The 25,940-nt window shown below is 49.4% G+C and overlaps 10 protein-coding genes across 10 annotated transcripts; 6 read left to right on the top strand and 4 right to left on the bottom strand.

Annotated features, from left to right (window-relative positions):
* Positions 1-9: 9 nt before the first annotated feature.
* On the top strand, positions 10-2,151 carry BDR25DRAFT_358238 (uncharacterized protein; the record flags this gene model as incomplete). The annotated part of the gene is made up of 11 exons (XM_033695913.1): positions 10-164; positions 229-387; positions 449-650; positions 676-795; positions 878-936; positions 1,018-1,194; positions 1,237-1,377; positions 1,415-1,716; positions 1,748-1,811; positions 1,872-1,975; positions 2,006-2,151. The coding sequence occupies 11 exons, from the start codon at positions 10-12 to the stop codon at positions 2,149-2,151; spliced, it is 1,629 nt and encodes a 542-aa protein (XP_033544823.1).
* A 2,324-nt stretch (positions 2,152-4,475) lies between these two features.
* BDR25DRAFT_344688 (uncharacterized protein) lies at positions 4,476-10,325 on the top strand. Its single transcript, XM_033693964.1, has 3 exons — positions 4,476-4,759; positions 5,031-5,388; positions 5,442-10,325. The coding sequence occupies exons 1-3, from the start codon at positions 4,572-4,574 to the stop codon at positions 10,086-10,088; spliced, it is 5,193 nt and encodes a 1,730-aa protein (XP_033544822.1). The 5' UTR covers positions 4,476-4,571; the 3' UTR covers positions 10,089-10,325.
* A 61-nt stretch (positions 10,326-10,386) lies between these two features.
* Positions 10,387-11,550, bottom strand: BDR25DRAFT_266441 (NDK-domain-containing protein). Its single transcript, XM_033686987.1, has 5 exons — positions 11,343-11,550; positions 11,238-11,268; positions 11,017-11,164; positions 10,783-10,913; positions 10,387-10,668 (listed from the first exon to the last, which is right to left on the bottom strand). Exons 1-5 carry the CDS (start codon positions 11,513-11,515, stop codon positions 10,534-10,536), a joined length of 618 nt encoding a protein of 205 aa, XP_033544821.1. The 5' UTR covers positions 11,516-11,550; the 3' UTR covers positions 10,387-10,533.
* Positions 11,551-11,781: 231 nt separating this feature from the next.
* Positions 11,782-12,796, bottom strand: BDR25DRAFT_374293 (ClpP/crotonase; the record flags this gene model as incomplete). The annotated part of the gene is made up of 2 exons (XM_033697322.1): positions 11,782-12,361; positions 12,413-12,796. 2 exons carry the CDS (start codon positions 12,794-12,796, stop codon positions 11,843-11,845), a joined length of 903 nt encoding a protein of 300 aa, XP_033544820.1. The 3' UTR covers positions 11,782-11,842.
* A 1,353-nt stretch (positions 12,797-14,149) lies between these two features.
* On the top strand, positions 14,150-17,472 carry BDR25DRAFT_266438 (uncharacterized protein). The gene is made up of 3 exons (XM_033686986.1): positions 14,150-14,316; positions 14,389-15,205; positions 15,254-17,472. The coding sequence occupies exons 1-3, from the start codon at positions 14,226-14,228 to the stop codon at positions 17,331-17,333; spliced, it is 2,988 nt and encodes a 995-aa protein (XP_033544819.1). The 5' UTR covers positions 14,150-14,225; the 3' UTR covers positions 17,334-17,472.
* A 2,074-nt stretch (positions 17,473-19,546) lies between these two features.
* Positions 19,547-20,556, top strand: BDR25DRAFT_344685 (uncharacterized protein). Its single transcript, XM_033693963.1, has one exon. The coding sequence runs from the start codon at positions 19,742-19,744 to the stop codon at positions 20,462-20,464; it is 723 nt and encodes a 240-aa protein (XP_033544818.1). The 5' UTR covers positions 19,547-19,741; the 3' UTR covers positions 20,465-20,556.
* A 93-nt stretch (positions 20,557-20,649) lies between these two features.
* On the bottom strand, positions 20,650-21,860 carry BDR25DRAFT_358234 (uncharacterized protein; the record flags this gene model as incomplete). Its single annotated transcript, XM_033695912.1, has 10 exons — positions 20,650-20,949; positions 20,986-21,066; positions 21,124-21,176; positions 21,237-21,261; positions 21,289-21,376; positions 21,417-21,463; positions 21,491-21,577; positions 21,615-21,638; positions 21,685-21,769; positions 21,814-21,860. 10 exons carry the CDS (start codon positions 21,858-21,860, stop codon positions 20,650-20,652), a joined length of 837 nt encoding a protein of 278 aa, XP_033544817.1.
* A 183-nt stretch (positions 21,861-22,043) lies between these two features.
* Positions 22,044-23,266, top strand: BDR25DRAFT_60848 (uncharacterized protein). Its single transcript, XM_033698815.1, has one exon. It carries the CDS (start codon positions 22,169-22,171, stop codon positions 23,117-23,119), a length of 951 nt encoding a protein of 316 aa, XP_033544816.1. The 5' UTR covers positions 22,044-22,168; the 3' UTR covers positions 23,120-23,266.
* On the top strand, positions 23,142-25,238 carry BDR25DRAFT_358232 (uncharacterized protein; the record flags this gene model as incomplete). Its single annotated transcript, XM_033695911.1, has 10 exons — positions 23,142-23,205; positions 23,262-23,343; positions 23,370-23,400; positions 23,433-23,709; positions 23,761-23,966; positions 24,010-24,651; positions 24,697-24,882; positions 24,958-25,043; positions 25,106-25,148; positions 25,206-25,238. 10 exons carry the CDS (start codon positions 23,142-23,144, stop codon positions 25,236-25,238), a joined length of 1,650 nt encoding a protein of 549 aa, XP_033544815.1.
* A 339-nt stretch (positions 25,239-25,577) lies between these two features.
* Positions 25,578-25,940, bottom strand: BDR25DRAFT_60843 (uncharacterized protein). The gene has a single exon (XM_033698814.1). The coding sequence runs from the start codon at positions 25,894-25,896 to the stop codon at positions 25,711-25,713; it is 186 nt and encodes a 61-aa protein (XP_033544814.1). The 5' UTR covers positions 25,897-25,940; the 3' UTR covers positions 25,578-25,710.

Genomic DNA, 25,940 nt, shown 5'->3' with positions numbered 1-25,940 from the left:
GAACCGAAAATGGGTGGTTCACCTGATCCCAACAAAATTAAGCATTATCCTAACTTCCTCCCGAATTCTCGCAATATGGTAGATGTCCAATGTCCAATTTGGGCACGTACCATAGAATGCGAACAATTTCGGCGACCACCAGCCAATATTGAGTTAGTATTCTCGTAATTCTAAACCACGTCGCACCTGGTATTATGGACTTGCCACCAGACCACCGATTGGACCTAGGAACCAGCAGAATCTCATATGGGCAACAGCTAAACCGGGGGAAAAGCCACGCAGAGCCCCAAAAATTGCGGCTCTACGCGGTGAAACTTCGGATATGACGAGAATGGGGGATAAGAAGCCGTGGATATCAATACTGGAGCTGCGTTCACCACATTCAGAGTGGTTCAATTGTGTAATTGGAAGGATTGGGGATGCTCTACCATGATTGCGTCCCTAACAGACACCACCTATTACACTCGAACGTAATATGTTGCATACTTTCATGGGCTTCCAATGCGTATGGCCTGTACTTCTCCCACTCGCTTATGGGCCACGACTTCTCCCACGCAGGGGCCACTACTTCTTCGACACATCCAATATCTATCAAACCACGGGAGTCCTTGTTGGCAGAGCAACAGCATGCGACGTCTCTGCTCGAATTCGTTACTGAAACCGGGGATTCCATAGCCTCAGCACTTCTTGACATACAAGAGCAGCATAGCCACGAATGAGCCGTTGGCTAATATTTCACGCGGGCTGGTGCCTCCACGGGATTATTCGACCGCGGTGATGACAGATGACACTACAGTGAGAGGAAGAAGCATAGTATAGCGTGCATACCTTTGTCTGTCTTTCCATTGCTAGTAAAGCGTAGTGAGTGCTTCTTGAGAGCGCGTATGCCTATCATTCGCATTTGATAATACGCACGACTCCAAGAATCACGGACATGTAAGATACAGCGCTATCGTGAAATACCACCAACCGTAACATGTCCTCAATCTCCTAGTTGTAGCCCCTGTGCCATATAAGTCACCGAACCTCCTACATAACCGTTCTCGAATGCATCGCCCCACAGCTCTACGAAGACTACCTTGTGAAGCTCTGTAGCTATGGGGGACCCCACATCACGCCCCAAGCGCGACAGCTTTCTTTCGTTGCCTGGAGAGTTGAGGCTCAAGTTTCAGAATACTGCTCACCCCCTATCGAGTCCCCTATGCTCGAGCACAGAGGTCTCTTTCTGTTGTGTAGCCCAGTCAACAAAGAGATCGGGGATGAGTGCGTTAAGAAGATCACCTGCTTTATCGAGGACGCCCAGAAGACTTGGCTGCATCCAGATGCTCCGCTCCGCGTCAATCGGCCAGCATTTTTTTGCCGAGATCAAGAATTTTTGTATTCAATTCCTATTCCAGAACATTAAATTCCTCAGGTTCTCTAGTACTCATTCTAGAACGAAGTTTTCCGAAGCAGTTGCAAACAAAAAATCCACTGTCATTTCTATCCTCCCTCTACTCCCTCTCTACCTCTCGACGTTGGTGGTTCAATCCTACGACGCCATTAATGGGAATGCTGCACCATCCCTTTTGTCGTGCTACGGCTTGGTCAAGGGCCTCAGCTTGGCGCTGGCATTCATTCAGCTTGGTCAAGAGGGTGAACTATTGAGACACATTGATCGACTCATTTTAGACATCGAAGAATCATACGGTGCCATAAAGGCGGAACTGGGTGCTTGTCGGGGTATCACAGTGTCTGGGAGGGAAAGATCTGTTTATAGATGCGAAAGAAATCCGGTTCGATGCTGGTCCGCAATTGAATGGTCTTATACAGTCTTGTTGGGACTTTAGAGATGATTTGGAGAGAGCAGGGGGGGGGGGGGAGATATGGAGACTTGATCTAGAAACAGGCGTAACGGTTTGCCATTCAGACTGGGAGGTGAGATGGTTGAGGGCTCTGGGGTCTGGTTTGGTATACCGACGATACGATGCTAACGGTACCATTCTTTAATTTAATTCTAGCGCAGCGGTAACCAGGAGGCACAGCGAAAGGGAAGGCAGAGAATCAATCGGATACAACAAATACACAGGATTATCGGACTCGTTAGGGAAGAACTTGGCTCTTCGAAGGAAGCCTTCTGATAGCTTGGGTAGCGATGTTATGATAGAGTGACTTTTATGGATGTAGGATACACTTAGCTGACTGTATGACTGTGGTTATTGGCATCCTAAACGAATTGCATGCCATGACAATTTGGGTGAGTTTAATCCAACTCAATATTGTAACCACTTAATCCATCTTCAATTTGATAATAGGCGAGAACATTTTAGCTTTACTCTCCGACCCCTACTTTCCATCCCTATCATACGTCCACACTGCAACATCAACCTACTACTTCGGACACGTCGAAGGAAAATAAGTAATAACTCTCCTACTTTGCGTGATGATTTCACCACTTTCTAACTAGATTGCAGGTGGTCAGAATTTCAGCATGACTAAAGCCTACCTATATTATCATCGAAGAAACATAGGATTCACGACATTTTATTTGCACTTCTGTGCTGCACGTATCAATCTATCCTTCTGTTTCTATGCATATAAAAAAGAATCCTAAGCTCACACCATCTTGAACAAGATATCTATGCACTTACAGCCCACTTCACAGCAGCACACCAATGATAGAATCACCCCAAGAGAATGGTGAACGGGTGAAACCATCCTACTGTCCATCACCCTCCAAGAGCTTCACCAAGTGTCATGTGCGGACGCTACGATAACACCAGCACATCCCAATATCCAAGTGACCGTCTTTCGTATCCTCTCAATCCACGATTAGCCAGCTGAGTCTAGAATTTGCGATGCCATACCCCTTCAAGCGCAACTCGCGTTCATGACACATCTCGGCCCCGGCCCCCAGGCTGCTTTAGCATGGCGTCGATATCTGCTATCAAGTCATCGAGCTATACCGCTCCAAACTCGGAGACGGGCTCTATATGGTCGTCAAAGAGGAACAGCTTTAGGTTATGAAGAATGCAGTTTGAACAGCGGGAGAAGAAAGCCTTTCGCCTTCGGTCGCGAACAGACTCCGAAGGAAGAATTGACTTCAGGAGCGCGACACTGAGGCCTTGAACCAAGTGAGTCGAAGGAAGCGAAAGGATAATAGGGAGGTTTGTTTGCTAGCTCGAACTTTTTACCTCGACCTACTGGCTCATGGTCTTGAGGCATTTATCCATCTCTTTTTGATTGATTTGCAAGATAGATACAGACTCTTTAATTGTGGTATGGGCCAGAGAGACACTGATGCAATGTATCCATACATAAGGAGGCGGAATTCTGCCGGCAAGTGGAGGTGTGTGGTAGCTATTTGGTCGTAGAAAGAGCCGACCTCGATGCCGACCTGGATTCTGCAGCTGCGACTTAGGTATCAGGCTTTCGCTTATTGAAGACCCGGTACCCGAACAATGCGACGATGGCCATTACAGCTCAGTTGGAGATTGGAGCTGGTGATGAGGATTACTAATGGTCTAGAAGGAGAATTGGCGGAGGAGGAGCACCTGCGCTTTCGAAAAAAAAAAAGCTCAACATGGCTGCTGGTTTAGAGTTGGAAGACTTGGTTTAGAAGTCCTCATGTTTTTATGACGGGGTGGCATAAACAGGACATTCTGTGTTCTATATCTGCCCCAAAGAACTTTAAGTGAAAGTGGTGACATGAACGGATTCTACAAACTTCGTGGGGCTTGTGCAGTCAGTGACTGCCACTTTCACTCCAGAGGGGAGAGTAGATTATCATCTGAATGCTCGGGTAGAATCGCGGGCTTGGTCTATTTTCATGACCGGCCAAGCTGTAGTACTCAATATTGAATGGAAGTGGATTGGGCTATTTTGGGTGTTCTGAAGCCTATAGATACGCGGAAACGGCGGGATCCGCTGGAGGTAGAGATGGCCCGGCTCACAGAATTACTCTAGATAGCAGTTGTGGTTGTTGATTTATGAATAGTGCATGGAACCATGGTAGAGTTTTGGCGTCTGTGGGGTAAATTGAACCGGCATAGATAGACGAATATTGACGAGGCTCTGGGATCTCATTCTCGGGTATAAAAACATTGGGTGCTGAGAGTGACTCATAACATGGATTTCCAAAGTGGCAAAAGGAGTAAAAAAAGGCAGTCTGTGCTTGTCCCTCTACTGTTTGTGGTGTGTTGGAAGCGGCGATTGGATTTAGAGGGAAGGGCTTCCGTGTGCCAAAATGGGAAGTGCAAGTTGCTTAGGCGCAGCGATTGAGAGCATCTTCCGATTAAACCTAGTTGTCTTCGCGCAGTTTGGTGAGAAATGGAGAACTGCACATTTGATCAAAAGTGATGGCTAATTACAAACACGATTAACAAACATTTCTTTCCCCCTTTCCATATTGAGACTCTAGAATCATTCCACCAAAGGAAAACATTTCCCAAAGCAGGGGGAGCAAAATCCACCAATTAAGGTGACTAGTCCCAGGCGGACAGTTTCAAGGGATGGTGGGGTTGAGAGACTCAGCTTGTCGAAATCTCTCACGAGGTACTAGTAGGACGATATAGTAGAGTGGAAACGAAGCGATGGTAGAGTTTATCTTCATCATGCCAACTCGTGGCCGCGACTTCCCCAACATGGATCGTGAATTTCTTGAGGGAAAGCAACAGGAGAATGAAAGGATTGTTAGACCTAAGGGGCTCAGCTTTCTCACATCCATGTTAAAATCGACATATCGTAAGATCCCCTTTCAGACCACCCAAGATCCAGAGAGGTAAATCAAGCTTCAAGGTTGGAGACAGTGGAAGTGACCCAAGAGTGCATGCTGGGTTGGAGTGACAATAAGGCCGACCAGACTAACCGGAAGTGGGCAAGTGCGGGATGACTAATATGAGCCCAAGTCGCGTGCAGCTAAATGACGGCAAGACTCGCGATGTTTGCTTGCACACTTCACTTTCACCGCATCCGAACGCTACAAAGGTTCTCGTTGGAAGGACCTGCGCATTCCGATAATGCTTGTAACATAACTTGCCTACCGCTACGAGGGATGCGGTCAGCATGGAGCGCATACCTATCGCCGAGCTCTCGCCGGAGCTAGCCTCCGTCGAATCGAAGCAGTTCAAAGCTGTTGTAACCCTTGTCTGGCCGTACTCATCCTCCACACGACAATGCGCTTTGCTTCTTGCCGAGCACGACTTCCGTCTTCGACGCAAGAAGGGTCAGGTCAGGGTGCGCTTCTCGGGGGCTGCTGCGAAAGCACTTGCGGAGACTGGCATTGGCATTTCAGATGATGTTGAATTGGGCTTGCAAGGTGCGCAGTTTGTGGAAAATGACGCTGAAGTTAGCACACCTGGAAAGAGCGTTGATTGGGAGCTCGCATATTCTCTGACATTGATCGTGAAGGTGCGCAAACATGGAGACTCCTCTGGGGTGGATTGGGGCTAAAGTGTGTACAGATATATCGTGACGGGAACGAGATCGCAAATCTAGATATTCACAATGCGTCGCCTGTCCGACAGCCCGGCCAACAACCAATTCTTGCGACTCCTATCCAGACTATCCGCCCCCCAAGCGATATGCAACAATGGTCTACACCTGTTGCTTTTCTCAAGCGTGCTAGGCTTTTGGATGGGCCCTCCTTTGGAGCCGGCTATGACCCCCTGGCTCAAGATGGAGAATTGGACAATGATAGAAAGAACAAGCGGCGCAGGAAGTCTTACAAGGACTGGGGTGTGTGGACCTACTCGGCGAGAACCCCGTCTCCGGAGAAAGAAGATGTGGACATGGAAGATGAATACGACGAGATATTGACTTCGCCCATACGGCAGACGCTACTTCCCGCAACCCCAGTACTTCCACCCAAACCCAGAACCTTCTCTGTTGCAACACCCCCCCTCAAAGATTCTGGAGGGGAGGCAAAACACGATGAGCCCATGAAGACATCGCTGGCATTTGAGAACGGCGTGGTTGAAAAGCGTAATATCGCTGAGAAGACCGCCTCCAACAAATCGCTAAATGATGATTTCGTACGCGACGCTGACTATTACGACTTGTACGCCGGTCCTAATGAATATCCGCCGTCAGAAGTGCAATATGCTTATGGGGGCGATACCGAATCGAATACGGAGGAAGATGGTAGCCAGGAAGGACACCGGACTACCGAGATTTTAAATGTTGCGGAAGTTGGCTCTGAGGAACCCTCTCATGATCAACAACCCCACGAGACCGCTAAAGAGATTGAAGTGATCTCTACTTCCAAATCATCCTACGTAGCTGATGGAAAGGAGAATGCTCGACCCTCAAGAGAAGACCGTGTTCTTGAACACACTGAAATTTTTGATGACGACATTGTAGATCTCGCATCAGACGGACGAGTACATGCACAGCACGAATCGCCACTTCATTTAGATACACCAATTATTGTCATGCCTCCTCCAACGTTACCGTCTCTTCAGACAGATTTTCCCTCCACATTAGCGTCAGGCATGTTGACTCCCATTGGCCAGGAACCTCAAAGCCCTGTCATAAAACCGCTGGACTCTTCTACCTTGCCGCTACCTTCCCCTTTTCCCGGCGACAGAGATGGAAACGGCATCTCGTATCTCGATCGCCCTGGCCCCTCCTATGAATATGCTCCGTCCGTAGGTACATCCAGGCAAGAACAAGAGACTTTAAGCGAAGCCAGCTATTTTGTTGAGTCGAGCTTCTACAGCTCGGTAAGCGCGGCCAACGCCTCTACAGTACATCCAACTCACGAGTCCGCTTTCACGGATGTAAGATTCCAGTTCGGTATCGACGGCTCTGTCTTCTCACGCGAGAAGGCACCATTAAAATCTCCCTCTCCAGAAGATGTGTATACCGACGACGAATCTCATCCCGAGAGTGCAATGGTACGCGGGGGCTCCCTAGATTGGATGGCAAACCAAAAGGCGCATCAAATGAAAGAAGCAAAAGCGGATGAATTGATAGATAGGAAGGTAGACCAAAGGGTGAACGGGATGGTGGATGGGATAGCACAGGAGGAACCCAACCTCCATGAAGCTTTCACCAAAAGCGAGGCCAATGCTTCTATAGTTGAACCGATTCACATGCACCAACAGTTAGATAGTGTTTCTGCCGCTACAGATTCACCACGGTCAGCTTCCATACAGTCAACCCAACCTGAAGTGGTTGTTATCTCCTCGGACGACGAGATTGATAGTAGTACGGATGTCAGCCAATCTGATTCCGAGATGGAGGATGACGCAGAGCTAGCTAGCTTAGATGATGAGAATCTGTCGACTGGGGACGGCGATGATCAAGAGGACGCAGAGCAAGAAGAAACCCATCGGTCAGGGGTTTTGTCTCAAGTGATCGATCTTGGTTCAGATTCCGAGGACGACAGCGATGATAATGAGGAAGCGAAGGAAGGTCCGGCTGCCACCATAAACAAGGACGAAAACGAGGACTTTAGGCCATCAGGCCCTTTTGACCCTAATACGATCGAAGCTGAGACGTTTCATTGTTCCCCCTCGCGCGCATCTGCGCTAAGAGAGACACAACAAGGCAAGGAAAATGCCCCATACGCTGGCAGGGGAGATATGTCAGCACCTATGGCCGTCTTGGATAATACTGACAGAAACGAAGACTCGGGTTGGATTGATACTGATGAAGTGGATGTTCACCAGAGCCAACTGCCATCAACCATAGCCACAGGCAATCAAGGCAAAGTCCAGGGTGGAGATTTTAATGATAACGACCTTCCTATTGCTATGAATGAACGAGGTGGTCTTAGCCCGGACGCCATGTCGACACAAGGAGCTATTCCTGAGACTCTAGACACTGTCGATCACGATCCAGATGTCAAAATGGAGTCCATTGAGGAAGAGTCATCATTTCTGTTCAATGAGCCGGATCATTCACAAATGCAGGACGAGGACGAAGACTCTGTTGCTGGCTCTTCTACGGAGCTTACGATAGCTGTACCTGAAGAAGGCCATAAATTAGGGGAACTGCAGCTGAAAACTGTGGCGGCAACAGGACCATCCAGAAACACGAGGTCGAAGACAAAGGCCTCTCTATCTCCTGTAAAGAATGATACTCCCGCATCACAAAACAAGCCTCAATCGAGAAGGACGAAGACTTCTCTTACTTCAGTAGTGCGGGCCACTCAATCTCCTTCCAGGACAACACGTTCTACTATCTCAACAGTGAAAGGACGGGTTCCTGCCTCGTCCTATGGTCTCCGATCCCGATCTAAGAATCCCTCTCCAATGAAGATTGCACCATCGAAGAGCATTGCCTCACCTGAAAGCCCCCGCAGGTCACAACTCACGGAGATATCGAGCGCATTGTCGTCGCATCTGAAGGACGCGTTTGCTAAACTGGAGCCAACTCCCTTTGAGCCTATCGAATTCCCCGATACAAGCTTCGGGCCATCCCAAGAACTTGGTGCTATTCAAGGCAAGTTCGCCAATGTGTCTTTTGTGAGGGACTCCGAAGAGGGTAGTTTTGACTCAGCTCATTCTCTCTCTACCATTCCTTACTCTGACGATTTTGATGGGTTTGGCACGCAGACATATCTTGATCTAAGCGATTCAGGCTACCCTACAGCTAACACTCGAGATGCAGTTGCGATGTATCCAACAATCCCGCCCACTGATGGAGATTCTGCGACAGAAGTAAACGCTCAACCTGAGGCGAAAACCAAGTGGAAAGACTTACCGCCAAATTCTGTTTCGCAGGATCGTGGAACACAGCGTCGACCCTCTTACTCGTCTATCACCCACAAGTCCTTTAGTAGCCCTATCAAATTGCGAGGCGCGAGAAGGAACGTTTACCACTCTTCACCCGATCCCCCCGAAGTATTGGCAGTTTCTACAGACGAGTTGCTAGGTGAAGTTACACCGAAAGTGAGGTCGCGGGCCAAACAGATCGCGTACCCGGAGCTCCCAGTCGAAGCCATCGTTCAGGTTCCAAGTTCTCCACCTGCCGCGATCGACCCTGAGTGGCAAGCCCGAATGACTACAGCCGCAAGTGAAGATAATGAGGAGCGAATTCCAAGTTCACCACCACCAATCGGTGAAGCTGGGCAGATGTCAACGTCGGTCAACCAGCAATCGCTGATGAACAGCAATATGCCCATCACGCCTGACGCGACTCAGCAATCGTTCATCGAGTCTCAACCCACCTTTCAAACCATGGAGCAGAACCTTCCAATGACACCCGAGCTCACCCAAAACACGTCCGCTGGCTTGCGCACTAATTCTTTCAAAAGCGATGTGGAAATGGAAGAAGTGTCCGCTGAATCACTCATCAAACCCCCTCCCATCGCCAAAACAACACTCCGTCACAATACCACCTCAGCGGACACCGCATCTCGCGACATCTCCCCCAGCATCCACTCCGAAGACCTCTCCAACTCAGACGACGAAGCTGGCCTCGCCACAAACCTCTCCCCGCCATCCATCGGCCTCTCAACCCCGCTCCAATACTATACGCCCCTAAAAGACCTCTCTTTCTACTTAAACCGCTCTTCGCAATTACACCCCGCCTCAAACCCTGATGTCCTGGCGCTCGTAACCAGCCCCACGACACCCGCCAAGCGCGCAGAAAAAGGACCGAGGGATTGGCACACCACGTTGCAAATTACGGATCTCTCAAGCTTTCCGTCTACCACCACCGTCCAGGTCTTCCGGGTATATAGCATGGCACTACCGGTCGCGCAACCAGGCGATGTGATCTTACTGCGGAAATTCTTGGTCAGGGGATTGAATAGGAAGGAGATCTTGATCAGTGGTGAGGAGAGCGCGTGGTGTGTGTGGCGCTATGGGAGATTGCTTTGGGGGAAGAAGAGTGGGGAGTTTGGCGAGGTGAGGGCGAGGGAGGAAGTAAAGGGGCCGGCTGTTGAGAGGGGGAGGGGGGAGTGGAGAGAAGTGGAGAAGCTGAGGGGGTGGTGGCTTGGGAGTGTACAGCTGGAGTTGGAGGGGCGGAAGGAGAAGGAGAAGGAGAATGGGATGGAGATGAGGTGGAGGGTTAATAGGGAGTTTATTGGGAAGGGGAAGGGGAAAGGGAAAGAGAAAGAGAAGGCACTGGATGGAGTTCCTGGGGATGTGGAGACCTGATTTTGCATTCAAGGATCGGGGTTTTTGTTGCTCTGCATTTGCTGGTGCACGGGTTTCCGGGTTCGATATTCTGCCTGGGAGGGAGGGGTCCTGCACCTTGTGGTGTGAAATTGGTGTTTTCTTAATGGATTGGGAAAAGCTGGTGAAATGGTTGCATCTCTTACGCCGCCATGGATGCACATACACTATAGTTAGCATGTAAGGGGTACTCAAGGAGGAACATTAGCATATCCCTAGAAGGATGCACAATGGCCTCTTTGCACGCTTCACATTCCAAGCAGTATTTCCAACACTTTTTGTTTTACGTTATACCCATATCATATCATATATTTCGTCTCATTTTGTTGTGATTCTATGAACGCCAGAGGGTCTTCCATCCTCCCACCATCCCTGCATCAGACCGTGTGTATCTACTGCTGTAGGGTTGGATGGGCAGGTGGTCTATCTACGGCTTCTCGTAGATCCAGTCGAACTGCGCGGACTTCCAGGATTGGATCTCCTCGGGCTTGAACCAGAGGGCAATTTCCTTTTTGGCGCTGTCAACAGCGTCACTGCCGTGGCAGACGTTGCGGCCGACATCCTAGATAAGTACGTTAAAATGGTGACCTACCGACACGTATCATTGCGAGAAAGTTTGGGAGAGGTATGGGGGCTTGTGGCGGAGGCTTGTGGAAGGGGGCTGTGGTTGACATACAATGGCGTAGTCACCGCGGATGGTGCCTGGGGCTGAGGCGAGAGGGTTGGTGGCTCCAAGGATGGCACGCCCGGTCTTCACGACATCACGGCCTTCCCAGACCATGGCGCAGACGGGTCCAGAGCCCATATCTAAGATGAAACTTGTTAGCGTGGTTTTTGTTGTTGCGGCAAGCAAGATTGTGGTGGGAGGGATTGAAAATGAGGTAGCGCGGGGTATAGTGGGGTGTCATACAGGCAATGAGCCCTGGGAAGAAGGGCTTGGAGGACAAATCCTCATAGTGCTTCTCGAGGTGCTCCTTTGTCGGGGTGACGAGCTTGATGGCAGCGAGCTTGAAGCCACGAGCCTCGAAGCGTGAGATGATGGGACCGATCAGGCCGCGCTGCACAATTCACACTACAATTAGCCCAACAATTTAATTCTCCGTTGCTCTTGCAATTGATTCTTCGACTTACTTGAACGCCATCAGGCTTAACAGCAATAAAGCTGCAAAATAGTCAGGCATGGTTCACCGCTTGTTTCTGTTTGGTCTGGAGGGGCAGGGCTGGAGGGAGATGTACGTCTGTTCGGTAGTCATTTCGACGAATTCTCGCTCTTTGGCAGCGTGGGCTTCGATGTTTCGGCGTAAATAAGCTCTGTCTTTAGGACCGAGCTTTGCAAAAATTGGGGGGTCGGGGATGCCAGAGGGATAGTGCGAGGAAGAGGCGGAGACGGAGTCTTGATGGGGCTCCATGAAAATATTTGGCGCCCGTCGTGCTTGTGATGGTGGGGTCGTCGAGTCGGGAGATAGCTTGGCGTGCGTTAATCCTTCTCCTGCATGGCTCCCCTAAACCTTGCATAGTTTAGCTCCGGAGCCTGCTGGTAAGTGCCGGTTGCATTAAGTTTTTCGATCCGTACATACAGTACACCAAAACAGAATTTATATAACATAGTTAGCGATAGCACATTATTCGCTTACATTAGGCCACTTAGATCCCACAAGCTGACTATCCTCCAAGTCTCCGCTCCTGCCCTTCACTTCGGTGAATTGACAATTAGCACTCGCCTACCCCCAGTATGCTTATTGAATGACAAGTTCTTCAACATCCTTGATATCCCTGAGAGCTCCCAACTCAAATGCATTAGCAGTCTGGTTATCTGACAACTCTATCAACCTTGGCAAGTGTTCAATTTCTTCAGGAAATAGTCGGAGGATGGTTGCAATATCCGCATCACTTTGCTCTGGGCTTGGTCCCCAGGCTCGAATGGCAGTCTTAGTCCCATTCAGCGACCCAGCTGTAAATAGAGAGAGGCGGTAAGCCAATGCGTCAACCGCCTCACGCAACTCCTCGGCAGAACTATACGCGTGGTTCACCCATCCCACTGCAGCGGCTTCCTGTGCTCCAATGCTCGTGGCGGCCAGGAGGTATTCGGCAGCTTTCGCCATCCCCAATTTGCGAACTAGATATTGGATCCCACCGTTGCCTTGCAGGCCTCCAACAGCACCTTCCAGGGATCCGACGACGGCGTTCGGCCCGGCGAAGGCCATGTCGCATTGGACGAGGAATTCGTTCCCCGAGCCCGTTGCATGACCGTTTATCTCGGCGATGAATATCGTGGGGAGGGTGGATAGGAGGCGAGTTGTTGCAACAGCGGAGGCGAAGAGCGCGTTAGTTTCATTCGTGGACAAGTTCGTTCCTCCTGGAAGGATGAGGTTGATGTCATAGTGGCCAATCCAGAAGTCGGGATTGTCAGAGGAGAAGACCACCACTTTTGGGGGCGGGTGTGTCGTGTTGGAAGGGATGTTGGCGGGTTTGAGGCTGTTGAGAAGGGCCGTCATGTCTGTGCTTAGTTTGGCGTCATAAAGATTGATAGGTCCGTTTTGGATGTTGACACGGAGAGTAGAGCCATTGTTGCTCCGTGTTGTAGAGAGAGTTCCGTAGCCAAATGTGCCATTTTTCTGCCATGGCAGAGGACTTGAGGTTGCGCTGACAGCGAGGGCAGCGCTGAGAAGCTGGACTGACCTTTTTAACATGATATATAGCGGATAATACGAATGGGCTTGTTTAGAATATCGATATAATGAGAATGAACAAATGAATAGAGACCAAGGAGCTGTATTTAGTTTATGTTAGAGGAAGCCCGGACAACGGACAAATTCGACGAAGGTATCAGAGGTGAATAGTAATTATTTCAACCTCCCTTGTATAATCTGGTATGACACGAGAGCTTCATTTCCGTACCTATTTCCATGACTAGATTTCTAAGGGAATACCACGTGACGGAAGGTTGTATTACTCACCTGCAGGTTTCCCTTGCCTGAGACATATACCTTTCTATGGTGAGAAATTGAAGGGACGGATTCTGGATCCGGGAAATTCCAAGTAGACTTTAGAGTTTCGGACCAACCTTTGTTTAAATCCGTATGCCGTCATCCTAAGTTACTAATGATCTCTGGATGCCGGATCATCGTGCTTCCGCTGGCACCGAACCCCTTCCTTACAAAGCCATGATAAATACTCCATGCCCGCCAACGTCGGTGGCTCCGCGCTACACTTATTACACAGACAGAAGGTTTGCTGACGTGCTGCATTACGGAAGGCAGGTCAGTGGCGCCGAGAGCACGTTAGGACATCGAATGCAAGGGCGTTAGGAGCCTTGAAAGGGAAGAGTCCTTTGGTAAACGACTGGAAATAACCCGTAAGGAGAATTTGTGTGATGGTGGAGGAATAAGATGGAAGCGAAGAAAGCGACATGGATACTATGAAGGTAGTCGCAACGGCCCCCAACACCACCACGCCTAAACCGATTGGTAGTTAGCTCTCACATTAAGGACCGTATCGTTGCAGTGAAGTTCAAGTGCTCTCGGCGAGGACAGACAAACCATCTAGCAACAACAGCGCCGGCCCGAACCTAGTTGGCATCCTGGAACGCAACTACAACCGCTAACGCACAGATCGATGTATTGACCAACATTAAAGGTAGCTGCATCGCCATTGGGAGTAACAAAAGAACAGACACGAGAGCAAAGAACACTGGCAGTGGCAGCGATGTAGGAACAGAAGCAGCAGCGAAGCAGACAGAGGGCGACAAGAACAAGCAAGTTAGATTAAGACCTCGACACCAAAACACCTTGGAGCAACTTTATTTGAATTTATATTAAACGAAAAGATAGGATTGGAAGTACCGTATAGATTTAGGAGTTTAAAAAGGAAAGAATTTTTCGTGGCGAGATCAAGTGCATGTCAAGTTATTGGGGCTGATGGCCTTAGGCCCTTAGCATACAGGTAAGTTGTGCACGTACTAGGCCTCCTTTAGTGTTTCATAACGCAAGGGTAATCGTGCATAGCTGACTAAGCCCCGCAGTTGCACACCTGGCGTTTGAGACGACAATTCAGCAGGCGAAGTCCAAAGTTCAGCTTCAGCTGTCTTCCGAGAAGATACTAGGCAGACAGCTGAGAGACATGATGTTTTCGCTAGCTATAGCGTCTGCTCCCGGGTGGACGGCCATTTTCCTTTTGTTCGCTACGCTGTGCGCGCTCTTTTCCCCAGCTGGTGTGTTTATCTTCTCAGCTCCCTGGCCCCACTGCGCTCGTCTTTGAGCTCTGAACTGATAGATATCTTTAGTTATGGTGAAGCACGAAAACTTCAAGAAGTGCGACCAATCCGGCTTCTGCAAACGCAATCGATTATACGCTGACACGGCCGCGGCTGCCTCATCCTGGACCGCGCCGTATTCACTCGATCCTACCTCGATCAAGTTCAACGATGGCCAATTGTCGGGGGTAATACTGAAGAGCCTGGGTGGAGGCCAGGAGCATGTCAAGCTCCCGCTTACGGTGACATTTCTCGAGTCTGGCGTTGCGCGCGTAACCCTAGACGAGGAGAAGCGGCAGAAGGGTGATATTGCACTGAGGGGAGACAGCAAGGCGAGGAAGGAGAGGTATAATGAAGCTGGAAGCTGGGCTCTGGTCGGTGGTTTGGAGGTCGCTAAGGGTGCAGCTTTGAGCGAGAAGGTGGAGAAGGGGTATACCAAGGTTTACTATGGCCAGGGCGGGAGGCATGAGGCCGTGATTCGGCATGATCCTTTTAGTGTTGATTTTAAGAGGGATGGAGAGACTCAGGTCAGGTTCAATGAACGGGGCCTGCTGAATATGGAACATTGGAGACCAAAGATCGAGAAGCCGGTTGAGGAAAAGCAGGAGGGCGAGGAACAGAAGGAGGAGGACGAGCAGAAGAAGGAGGACGAGGACGAGCAGGAAAAGAAGATAGAGGAGCCGAAAGGTGAAGATGAAACTACGTGGTGGGATGAGAGCTTCGGTGGTAATACCGATTCCAAGCCGAGAGGCCCCGAGGCTGTCGCACTGGATATCTCGTTCCCTGGCTATGAGCATGTTTTTGGCATCCCTGAACATGCTACCGGCTTGTCTTTGAAGACCACAAGGCATGTTCATCTTGGTTTGTGACAAGTCTTAGGCTAATTAGAATCTAGGGGCGGCGAAGGTAACTACAACGAGCCATACCGATTGTACAACGCAGACGTCTTCGAGTATGAAATAGACAGTCCCATGACTCTCTATGGATCTATTCCATTGATGCAGGCTCACCGTAAGGGCTCTACAGTCGGTGTTTTCTGGATGAACGCCGCCGAGACCTGGGTCGATGTCGTCAAGTCTAAGGCCACTGCAAACCCGCTTAGCTTAGGCGTGAAGGGACACACCGATACTCAAACTCACTGGATCTCGGAGAGTGGTCTTTTGGATGTCTTCGTCTTCCTTGGCCCCACCCCTCAGGACCTCACGCGCCAATATGGTGAATTGACCGGGTTCACTGCCATGCCGCAATCTTTCGCCATCGCTTACCACCAATGTCGGTGGAACTACGTCACTGATACAGACGTCATGGACATCGACCGCAAATTCGACAAGTTCAAGATTCCATACGATGTCATCTGGCTCGACATCGAGTACACTCACGAGAAGAAGTACTTCACCTGGGACCCGTTGGCTTTCGTGAACCCCAAGAAGATGCATAAGCACCTCGGCAAGCGGGGTAGGAAGCTGGTAGCTATTATTGACCCTCATATCAAAAACACTGACAACTATCCAGTTGTTGACGAAATGAAGAAGAAGGACCTGGCTGTCAAGAACAAGGATGGTAATCAATACGAGGGTTGGTGCTGGCCAGGATCTTCTTACTGGGTCGACTGTTTTAACCCCGCCGCTATTACCTGGTGGAAAGGGTTGTTCAAGTATGATAGCTTCAAGGGTACTGCACCTAATACCTTCATCTGGAACGATATGAACGAACCGTCGGTTTTTAACGGCCCTGAGACAACCATGCCTAAGGACAACTTGCACTTTGGTAACTGGGAGCACCGAGATGTCCACAATCTGAATGGCATGACCTTCCACAATGCGACCTACGAAGCCCTGCTCGAGCGCAAGAAGGGCGAGATCCGCCGTCCATTTGTCTTAACCCGCTCATTCTACTCTGGAAGCCAGCGTATCGGTGCTATGTGGACTGGTGACAACTTGGCTGAATGGTCTCACCTGGAAGCCTCCCTTCCTATGGTATTGAACCAAGGTATCTCTGGGTTCCCATTCGCCGGTGCTGACGTAGGAGGATTCTTCGGTAATCCATCAAAAGAACTCCTTACCCGGTGGTATCAGGCTGGTATCTACTATCCCTTCTTCCGCGGTCATGCTCATATTGATACCCGACGTCGCGAGCCTTACGTTCCCGGCCCGCCATACACTGGTATCATCACACAAGCCCTGAGACTGCGCTACCAGCTTCTTCCAGCTTGGTATACTGCCTTCCACGAAGCTGCCACCACTGGCGCACCCATCGTCCGACCAAACTTCTACATCCACCCAGAAGACGAGAAAGGCTTCGCAGTCGACGATCAACTCTACATCGGTTCGACCGGGCTCCTTGCCAAGCCCGTCACCAAGGAAGGCGCTGACAGCGTCTCCATTTACATTGCCGACTCCCAACCCTACTACGACTACTTCGACTACACTCTCTACCAGGGCCCCGGCCACCACACAGTCCCCGCACCCCTTGAAAAAATCCCGCTCCTCATGCAAGGCGGTCACATCATCCCACGCCGCGACCGTCCGCGCCGCAGCTCTGGGCTTATGAAATTCGACCCCTTCACTCTCGTCATCGTGCTCGATAACGCTGGAAACGCTGAAGGCAGCATATACGTCGACGACGGCGAGACGTTTGACTACAAACTCGGCGCTTACATCCATCGGCGATTTAGCTTCGATGGAGGGAGAAACGCACTAACGTCTGTGAATGTTGGGACGAAGGGTCCAAAGACAGACGCTTATCTTAAGACTATGACGAAGGTGCGAGTGGAGAAGGTGATCATTGTGAGCGCACCGAAGGAGTGGAAGGGGAAGAAGGAGGTTGTGGTGAGTGAGGAGGGGGCGAAGGAGAGTGCGAGAAGGAAGAAGGTGGCGTTCTCGTATCATGAAGGGAGTGGGAAAACGGCTGCTTGGGCGGTGGTCAGGGATCCGAAGGTGGGGATTGGGAAGGGGTGGAAGATTGATTTTTCGTGAGGGGTGGAGGGAGAGATGGTTGGTCGGTGGTGGTCGTTGGTGGCTCTCGAAAAATACCAGGGTAGATAGCATGTATGGGTGTTGAAGATGAAGGAGGATGTAAATGTAGACTAGATAGACCTTGCTTGCTACTTGGAATGCATACTGGAGTCTGGAGATTGTTCTTCTCGGGAGGTCTGCGAACTCCCCCTTCCCTTTCCTCGTTCCAGGCTCCTATCTCGCGTCCCACTCCTAGGCGGCGATACCACCAGATTCCCCTCAATGGTCATCTATCCGCGGTCCTCGTCCCACGTCCCAACAAAACAAACCAATGGCGAGTCTATATATCTTAACATGGTAACCCGGGTTAAAACCTATTGGCCGGTCGATACCAAGCATGTTTGGAAACGTGAATTGGCTTGCAGCTGCAGTATCACAGCGGCTATTCAATGATCACCTCAGGAGGCGGAACGAAGCGCTCGGAAGGGGCTCCATGCGCCTGCCTGATACGGTTAAGTGCGTTTTCCAAGGGGGAGGGAGAACTCCCGCGGCGTAGGAAGGGGAAGGCCTGTTTGAGATGCATATTCCTTGGGAACGAGCTGAATATGACAAATATTATTATACAGGCATCGTAGATTTGGCGAGACTAGAAGCGTATGAGATGGTTGAGTGAGGATTTGGGAAAGATGCCCGGGGATGGAGCGCACTTGTCAAATGGGATCTGTGCCACACGGCATGGTTTGTCCACCACTAATGCCGATTGAGTTCCTTTTAGCCAATTTTCACGAATGCTAATTAGGTCCTTCACTCACGGGGAACCGCTTTTAGGGGCGGTTCTCTGTTTTTGGTGAATGGAAATAGTGCACTGGAAATCTCAGTCTTCTATAACGGTTTCACGGATTTGAACATTCGTGTTCAGTTTTTAGTTTCCCATTTCTGTTTTATAAGTGTCTAAACTTCGGTGAACGAGTATAGGATGCAGGTTGGCTAACCTGACGAAAGTGTATCGGATTCAGTCGGAGCGCTAACTTAATGGGATAGTCGGACTTCGCCGGGAGTGAATAGTTGTACTGTTTTGTCGGGCTGGACGTCTGCCCGGTCTTATGACAGCCCTCAACACTTGAGTGTCACCAACCGCACGCCTTCCAACGTAGTACATCTTAACTTAGGTCCTACCTAGGGACTAATAGTCAACTAAGGGGGCACAACCTGTCCAATTAGTATCCCCGGTCGTGAACCCGATAGTCGTTATAAGTTGATGGACTAGTCCAATAAAAGGACCCGCTGGGGCCGACAACTGGACTCGATGCAATATCTGGGTGGATAAGAAGAGGGTGCGTGACTGATCATATAAGAAACGTGATACATCAGGCGCGATGTTGATGCTGATTTTACGTCTCTCTCCTACATATGAGTTTCCGTTTTCTGTTTCGGCATTTTAAGTCTCTGAGTTATTACATAGGAAACGATCGCGATGCTAATATTACTCTCTTATATCTCTACAAGCCATTTTTGGTTTTGTGGTTTGCCTTTCTGAGTCCAGTCTTAGTTCAGATAAATGAAGTAAATAGGACAAGTCATGAGTTTGGTCGATGTTTCTTTTCAATCTCCGGATTTTGGGGTTTGAAATACACGAGAAGAAAAACAGGATATAGGATTTGGGAAATGGAAAACTGGCGAGATACGAACACTTGTGATTCGTTGCTCCTGCAACGGGACCACATTACAACACCTCCTTTGGACCCTCTTGATGTAAAGTATCTGTACGCTTCTAGGAAGTGAAGTTTTGGCTTCTATCTTTTAGTTTTTAGCTTTCTATTTTCGCCAATGGTTTTTAGCTTTTAACTTTTGGCTTTTGAATTTTGGCTTTTAGCTTTTAGCTTTCAGCTTTTGGCTCCCCCAAGTCTTTGACTCTTCAATGATTGCGAAATTAAAATGCACGGGCACTAGACATAGTTAATACCAGCACAATATCTCACTGACTGAAGTCGGGAGCTACTCCCTCTGCCTCTGTCCGCTGCGAGAAGGTCCGCCAAGCGCTCCAAGAATAGAGAACAGTTTCTGATTTCCCGTTTCCCGTTTCCTGTTTCTGGTTTCCGTTTTAATTCCACTTCTCAGACAGCACACCGGTTACAGGAAACGGTAAACAGCCTTGATTCTAGCGCTGACGCCCTTAAAAAATATAAAAGGAGCTGCTGCTATCGCTTTTTACACTCGTTTCTATTTCCTCTCAGTCACAATCCCACCAAGTCCCGTCACGTGATTTCTCGTTCACGAACTTTCTGCTTTGAATTTTACCTACTCTTCCTTTGCAGAACAACTTCCCACAGTTCCTTGTAAAGCTCTACCCTTTCCCTAAACATTCCACCCACATCAGCGCCAATTTATTCCCAATTTGGGTTCCTTCATTACAACCTCCATCAGCCATCATGAACCCATACTACACCACTCAACCGACCATGTCCATGTCCGCCCCGAACATGTCGCCGGACCCGAACTTCCACTTCCCGGCCACACTCAACACGGCTCCCAATCCGCTTCACAAGCGGGCTCTCCACCATCCCGCTGCTGAACGCACTACGCCACATGCTGCCAAGCCGGGACCTCTGTCTAAATCCCAGTTCAGGCGCCGTAAGCATACCGTATCTGCAGGTATCCGGGAGCGTTTTTTCGACTCAAAGGCTCGAGTGGGGAATGGGAATGAAGGGAGGAAGGAGAGAAAAAAATCCCCGTACAAAGATTGGCATGCAGAATTCTTTGCGTTGAAAGCGCAGATTGAATCCATCTTGCGTGCGCGCAACGAGCAAGCAAACGGAACCCAGGCCAAGACATGTGATACCACACGTTGCAGTCGTCCAATTTATATCAGGGTTGATCCTGGAGTCCGCTTCGAATTTGTGATGAAGCAAGGTTTATTTGTGCCACTGAAAGTGGGCTGCGGGGAAGGATATGGGGTTGCCGATGTGATGGGTAAGTGTGTAGGTATGGGTGGGAGTGGTGGGGAAGAGAGAGGTGGAGATGAAGAAGGGGTTGATAGGGGAACTGGTAGTGAGGAGTCTAATGGTGATGAAATGTCTGAGGATGAAGGTAGTGAGGTGAACGGGTGGAGCGACGGTGGCGATAGCGATGTTGTGGGAACGGTTGAAGTTTGATCTAAAGGCCTTGGAGAGCTATCTTAAGGTGGAATTTGTTGTTGTGAAGTTTCCATTAGCCTCCTCACCTTGTTAATGATAGAGCCAAGTTCAAATATCATCTAACCCACCTAAATACATCGTTGAGCGGCCTTAGAAGCTTCTAGTGTAGCATGTAACTCTTGTTGCACCTGAAGCAAAGATCCCTATCGTGTGCGGTAGGCCTTGGAGGGGACTACATGTCTTTCTGAGGCCGCTTCGGCGCCCAGTGTGGGAGCGAGTTGGGCTGTACTTGGATCCTGGTGTTTCGATGAGCTTGAGACGCTGTGATGTTGGACAGCTAGTGTAGAGAAAGCCGTAGAGTTCATTGTAGGCGTTGTTTTATCCTTGCGTTCTTTAAGTGTTAATTTTGTGGAACATTGAAATATCGAGTTCATTTTATGTATTGTATCTATTTGATTGAAAAGTGCCTCTTCAATTGGGCATGAGAACTCACGTTTCTCACCCTAAGTATGCCTGCCGATTCGTTGATTGTACCAGACCAGATATGATGAGCAAATTTGTTCAAATGCCAAAGGAAGTTGAAACGTGGGGGCCGGAAAGAAATTGACGAGTTTTTTTGTCTAATAGCGATATGTTGTTGGTGGAAGAGTTTTCTCCTGTTGAAAATGATACGCCACATGTTCAATCCCGGTACGCGCTTTCACATGGCCGTAGCAGTCCCCACTATCGTCTTGCGAGAATGAGCAGTCCAGACGCAGCACTTGTTACACATAAAAAGAAAAAGTGCCACCTCTACCGAAGCGGTGAATAGGAAACTAAGATCACGTGAAAGACACGTTCACTTGAATCAGCACTCTGCAACCGAGGATTGGTGCCCAAGATTCTTTTCTACTGCTCAACGGTTGGACGGCGATGCCGACTGATCGTGCCCTGCGCCCTGAATCCATTGGCCATACTTGCTTAAGGGAACCTCACATCATCAAACACCGCTCTTCCCGACCTCGCCACAACCCTCAGCTAAGAAGGGTTTTATCCGGATCATACGTTGGTGTTTCCTTGGGATTCGGTTCCGAGAATCTTCTGGGAAACGTGGGATCGCAACAACGCGTTCAGAATGGACATGCCGTGGTTCTCAGGTCAGCCTTCGAGAGCATTCTGCAGACCTCACATCAAGACTGAAGTTCTGCGCCTCCTACGCCGCAATAGCATGAGTGTTGTGTGCATATTTCTTGATCAACCGTTCGTTCGGGACTTGTGGTTGCATTTCCCAGCACGACGAGGAGACGTCCCGAACTACAACACTTTCGCATCATACGATAATCCCTGAAAGTCTCGCCCCGATGCTTTTCATGCGCTAGCAGTCCTACGGGTCTTGGCTACTATTTTCCACTGATCTACCTTCTTCAAGCTGCATATGCAGACTTCCTTTTCCAGCTAATACAACCAATCGAATCGGCATGCAAATCCGAACCTTCCCACTTCACAGAACAAAAGCTGCCATGCAGATGCGGGTGGATATATCCACATGCTTGGGTAGTATGGTATTCAGAGATGTGACCTGCGCACATGCATAAGGATGGGGTTTCCCTCATAAATTATATCGTCTCTTGCCTCCGCTTGTTTGCGCTTCCCTAAAGTTAAATCAAGATATTCGCCAACCTTTCGGAATTGAACTCAGCCGCTCTGCCGTTGGCCCAACCCCCCTATTCTGCTTCTTTTAGCATGCAATACCCAATCCTGAGGACGCCTCGTCAGACGCCTCGACGCCTCCTTCCATTTACTTATACGGAGAGTGAGATTATCGGAACGTCTGATTATCCTCCATTATCCCCGGTTCCTGCTCCTCTCGGCTCCTCCTCAAGCGCACCAACACATGCCAATTCCTCCAATCTTTCCCAGCCTACTAGTAGTGGGGTAGATCTTGATTGCTTTCTCGAAATCAAAATTCCGTCTGCTGAGGAAGTATCTTTTATTTCCGCTGAGACAAGTCTCAGTCACACGGGTGGGAACTTGTCTCGTGACCAATCCGACCATGGCCTACTTTACAAAATTAGCCCTTCTGACATCGCAATCCTAGCGGACATTGGTATCGGACTTCCTCCTGCAGAGCTTGAAAGTGGCGTCGATTGGGCCTACGTCTACGATACGAAAGGTGTGGCTTGGTTCACACGATTTTGGCGCCCTGATCATGTTAGGAAAGGAGAGAAAATCTGGATCATTCATAGCATCAATGGAAGGATTGGCCGATTTGGGTTGTCTGGTCTGACGCCAGCCGAGTTCTGTGAGAAGGGCAATGATAATATGTCGTTGCACTCCGTAAACAACGACATGACTCAGCCACCTGATCGAGCAGGTGACGGGAATATAAAGGCGATTGTTCAAGATGCTGGCGGGAGAATCGGACGGTTCGGGCCTTCCGGCCTGACAGTTGGCGAAGTCTTCCGTCGCATGACTAGCCATGGAGTTAGTTCCCGACGATCTGAAAGTAATGATACGAGTGGGAGTCACGGAGATCGGATTGAGACTGAAAACGACGCACCGATTGGTCCCGGCATTGGGGAAAGCCTTCACCGATCTGATCGATCTTGTTTGGTTTCAAATGAATTCTCCCAACCCATGAACGATGAAGAGCAAGAAAGCTTGAACTTGGCTAAAAGCCACAAGGCTCCGTGAGGAGTCGAGACAATATTGACGTATGGTCAACCCTGACAAATCTCAGTACTGGATTTTCTTCTTTTCCTTGTTTGCTCCCCACATTGGTCATTTAGTAGTGGTGGCACTGTGCTCTATTTTAGGGATGATTTTGAAGTATGAGGTCGTAATGCTGAAGAATATCATTTATCCACTATTCGCCGAGCACTCTTGCAAGATCTTAAGCTGCAAATAGAGACCAAAACGTGGATCCTGAGGCGACGAAGATGAGTTTTGATCAGGAACAAGTTTTGAGGGTGCCGGTATGTGCATGGGTGAGTCACGCCCTTTTTAGCACCTATGGCCCCATTTCCAAGTCAAGAACGCTTTGCAATACGCCACAGGAAACACAATTAGTGTCAGTGTCAAACAGAATAAATTTCCGGCGCTTAATTCCATCCTCCATCGCCCTTCGCGGCAGGATATGCGCCTCCTGATTCGTCGAAGTGGCGCAGCAACTGCCCCCAACAATATGTCAACGTTTGCACCAACTCGCCCAACACGAGAATTTTCCACAGGCGACCCATCAAGGCTTGGGGACACCCGAATCGGAACGAAAATAAACTCCGGGCGTCCCCTCCACCGTTTAGTGCTGAACCTCAGAGTCGATCACGTTGGTTGAGGGGAGATTCCGCCTATCTCTGTCAGTGAAAGATTACTCGCCCCGCAAGTTTCGACGTTTCGGGATGAGGTTAAAATGGGTTATATTTTCGTCTCCGTAGAGCTTGGTGTGGAGGCCCTACCGGCGCTTCTAATGCATACTAGGTTCTTTTCGAGTGATGAAGAATATATAGTTAGTATAAAGGATGCCAGTCTTCCTGATATTGATGTCTTCAGACTAGTGTTAAGGGGAATAATCACCGCCTCTCCAGCCCAAGCCATCTTCAGCATCTGGTAGGCTTAGAGCCGCTCCACTCAATACAGCTTTTGGCTACCCCTCTAAGTTTTGCTTCAAAATTCTCCCCGCTGCTCTCAAAATGCCCCGCCAGAACCGCTACCACCCTTACACCCGCCAGGGCACCGCGCCGCGCACTCTACCTAACCCTTCTCCCCGAATTCCCCCACCAACGCTCCCCCTCCCCAAAGTCCTTCCTCCCATCTCCGAGCAGCCAACCATCACAACTTACGATCAAACCCTAAACCAATACCCAACCAGCCCATACTATACCGTTCATCCAAGCTACATCCGAGGCATAACCGGCGACGGTAAACCACTCGTAGCACGCTCTATCATGCGAGGCCCAGACGGCACCTTCCATCTCCAAATGGAAATGGTCAGCTGTCCTGGAAAATCACAGCCGATGCGGGAAAAACTTCAACTTCCGAGCTTCAATTTCCCGACTTATGATGCGGGGGTAACGATGCGAGAGCATGTAACTACGCGAGATATGGATGGGATTAAAGTTGAGGAGGTTAGGTTGGTGCGAGGTAGGGTGGGGGAAGGGTCACAATATTCGAGGTCTGAGGGAGAGTATAGTGAGGACACACTAGGGGCCGAGCGCGATGAACGGAGAGTCTCGGGGTGTAGTGTTTAATAAGAGGATTGGCATACATATTAGGACTCAAACGAGCTTGATGCACAAAGACGCCGAGTTTTCCGAGTAGCGATAACGATGGCAGCATCTGGGTCTTTAGCTGCGGCTGTTTCGGGTTTGTATGGGTGGCTGGCATTGATTTTTGAGTTGCGTTGTTGGTCCTTTGCTCTTTCGGCCTTTATCATGCTTCGTCATTCGCCGCTTAGTACAGTGCAGTATTACTATGCTACACTCAATTCCCCTCCAACGCTGAGGCTCAGTTTCTATTATTGCTTCCATGCTTAGCTGTATTGCGCCTTATTTACCGAACTTGGAGCACCCGGACATGACACGAGGTTATTTCGGCACAGAATTTGCATCATTTTGACGCCGTCCTGATTCTTAACAGGCAGAATCGACCCTATTTATGTTCCACGTTATGTGGTAATGTGAGGCTTCTGGTGAAACTTTTGGTAGCCGCAGAGATGAGGAAATGGGTTGATTGCTAAAAGAGTTACTAACGTCCCTCACTGCGTGCCGAAAACCCGCCATAGCTTTCCAACACAACAAGCTCAACAGCGAGCTAAAGAGATAGATATTATCAGGATAGCATCTTTGAATCCTAAATTAATGACTATAGTTATCATATTTTAACAATGGCCTTTCCTTACCGTGCAACGCTACCATCCACCTTGAGCGCAGTCCGACAGCTTCACATCCGAAACCTCGCGACCACTGTCTAGCTAATGCATCCTGCTGAAAAGCCTCTATACTGTAGTCAGGTACGTGATCGTCCTATCCCGAGAGAAAGAAGCCAATCCTACAGATAAATATAGAGTTGTAGCGACTAGAAATTCATCTATGGATTTTAACAAAATCTAGCTAACTGTATCAAAAAAGCTAAAAGCAGCTTTAATGCCTAAGTTCTCCAAGCCTTGCGGTGCCCTTCAAGTAAGGCCCGTATAAGCGATTCACGGGGTGTACACTCAAGCCACATCCAGCTTCACTTTCGTTTCATGTATTGATATCAATCTTCCTACAATGGCTGATCTATTACTACTATGAAATCCCCCTATCAATGCCCGATTGTTCTGCTCTCCATCCAGCTAGTGCCTCGGTTGAATTAGCTGTGAGATGATGAAAATGTCCTAGCACACACGTGCGTGACGAGACACATTCTTCTAGGAGTCTAATTGCCTCTTCATCACGGCCTTGTCCTTTCAATGTGAATGCGAGATTGTTCATGCTCGTCAGCGTGTCTGGATGGTCGGCCCCGAGTTTCTTCTTGC

The sequence above is a fragment of the Lindgomyces ingoldianus genome (genome assembly GCF_010093535.1).
Source record: "Lindgomyces ingoldianus strain ATCC 200398 unplaced genomic scaffold BDR25scaffold_27, whole genome shotgun sequence".
In the NCBI taxonomy this organism is placed as follows: domain Eukaryota; kingdom Fungi; phylum Ascomycota; class Dothideomycetes; order Pleosporales; family Lindgomycetaceae; genus Lindgomyces; species Lindgomyces ingoldianus.
Note: the sequence above shows the minus strand (reverse complement) of the source record. Positions and strands in the feature narration are given on the sequence as shown.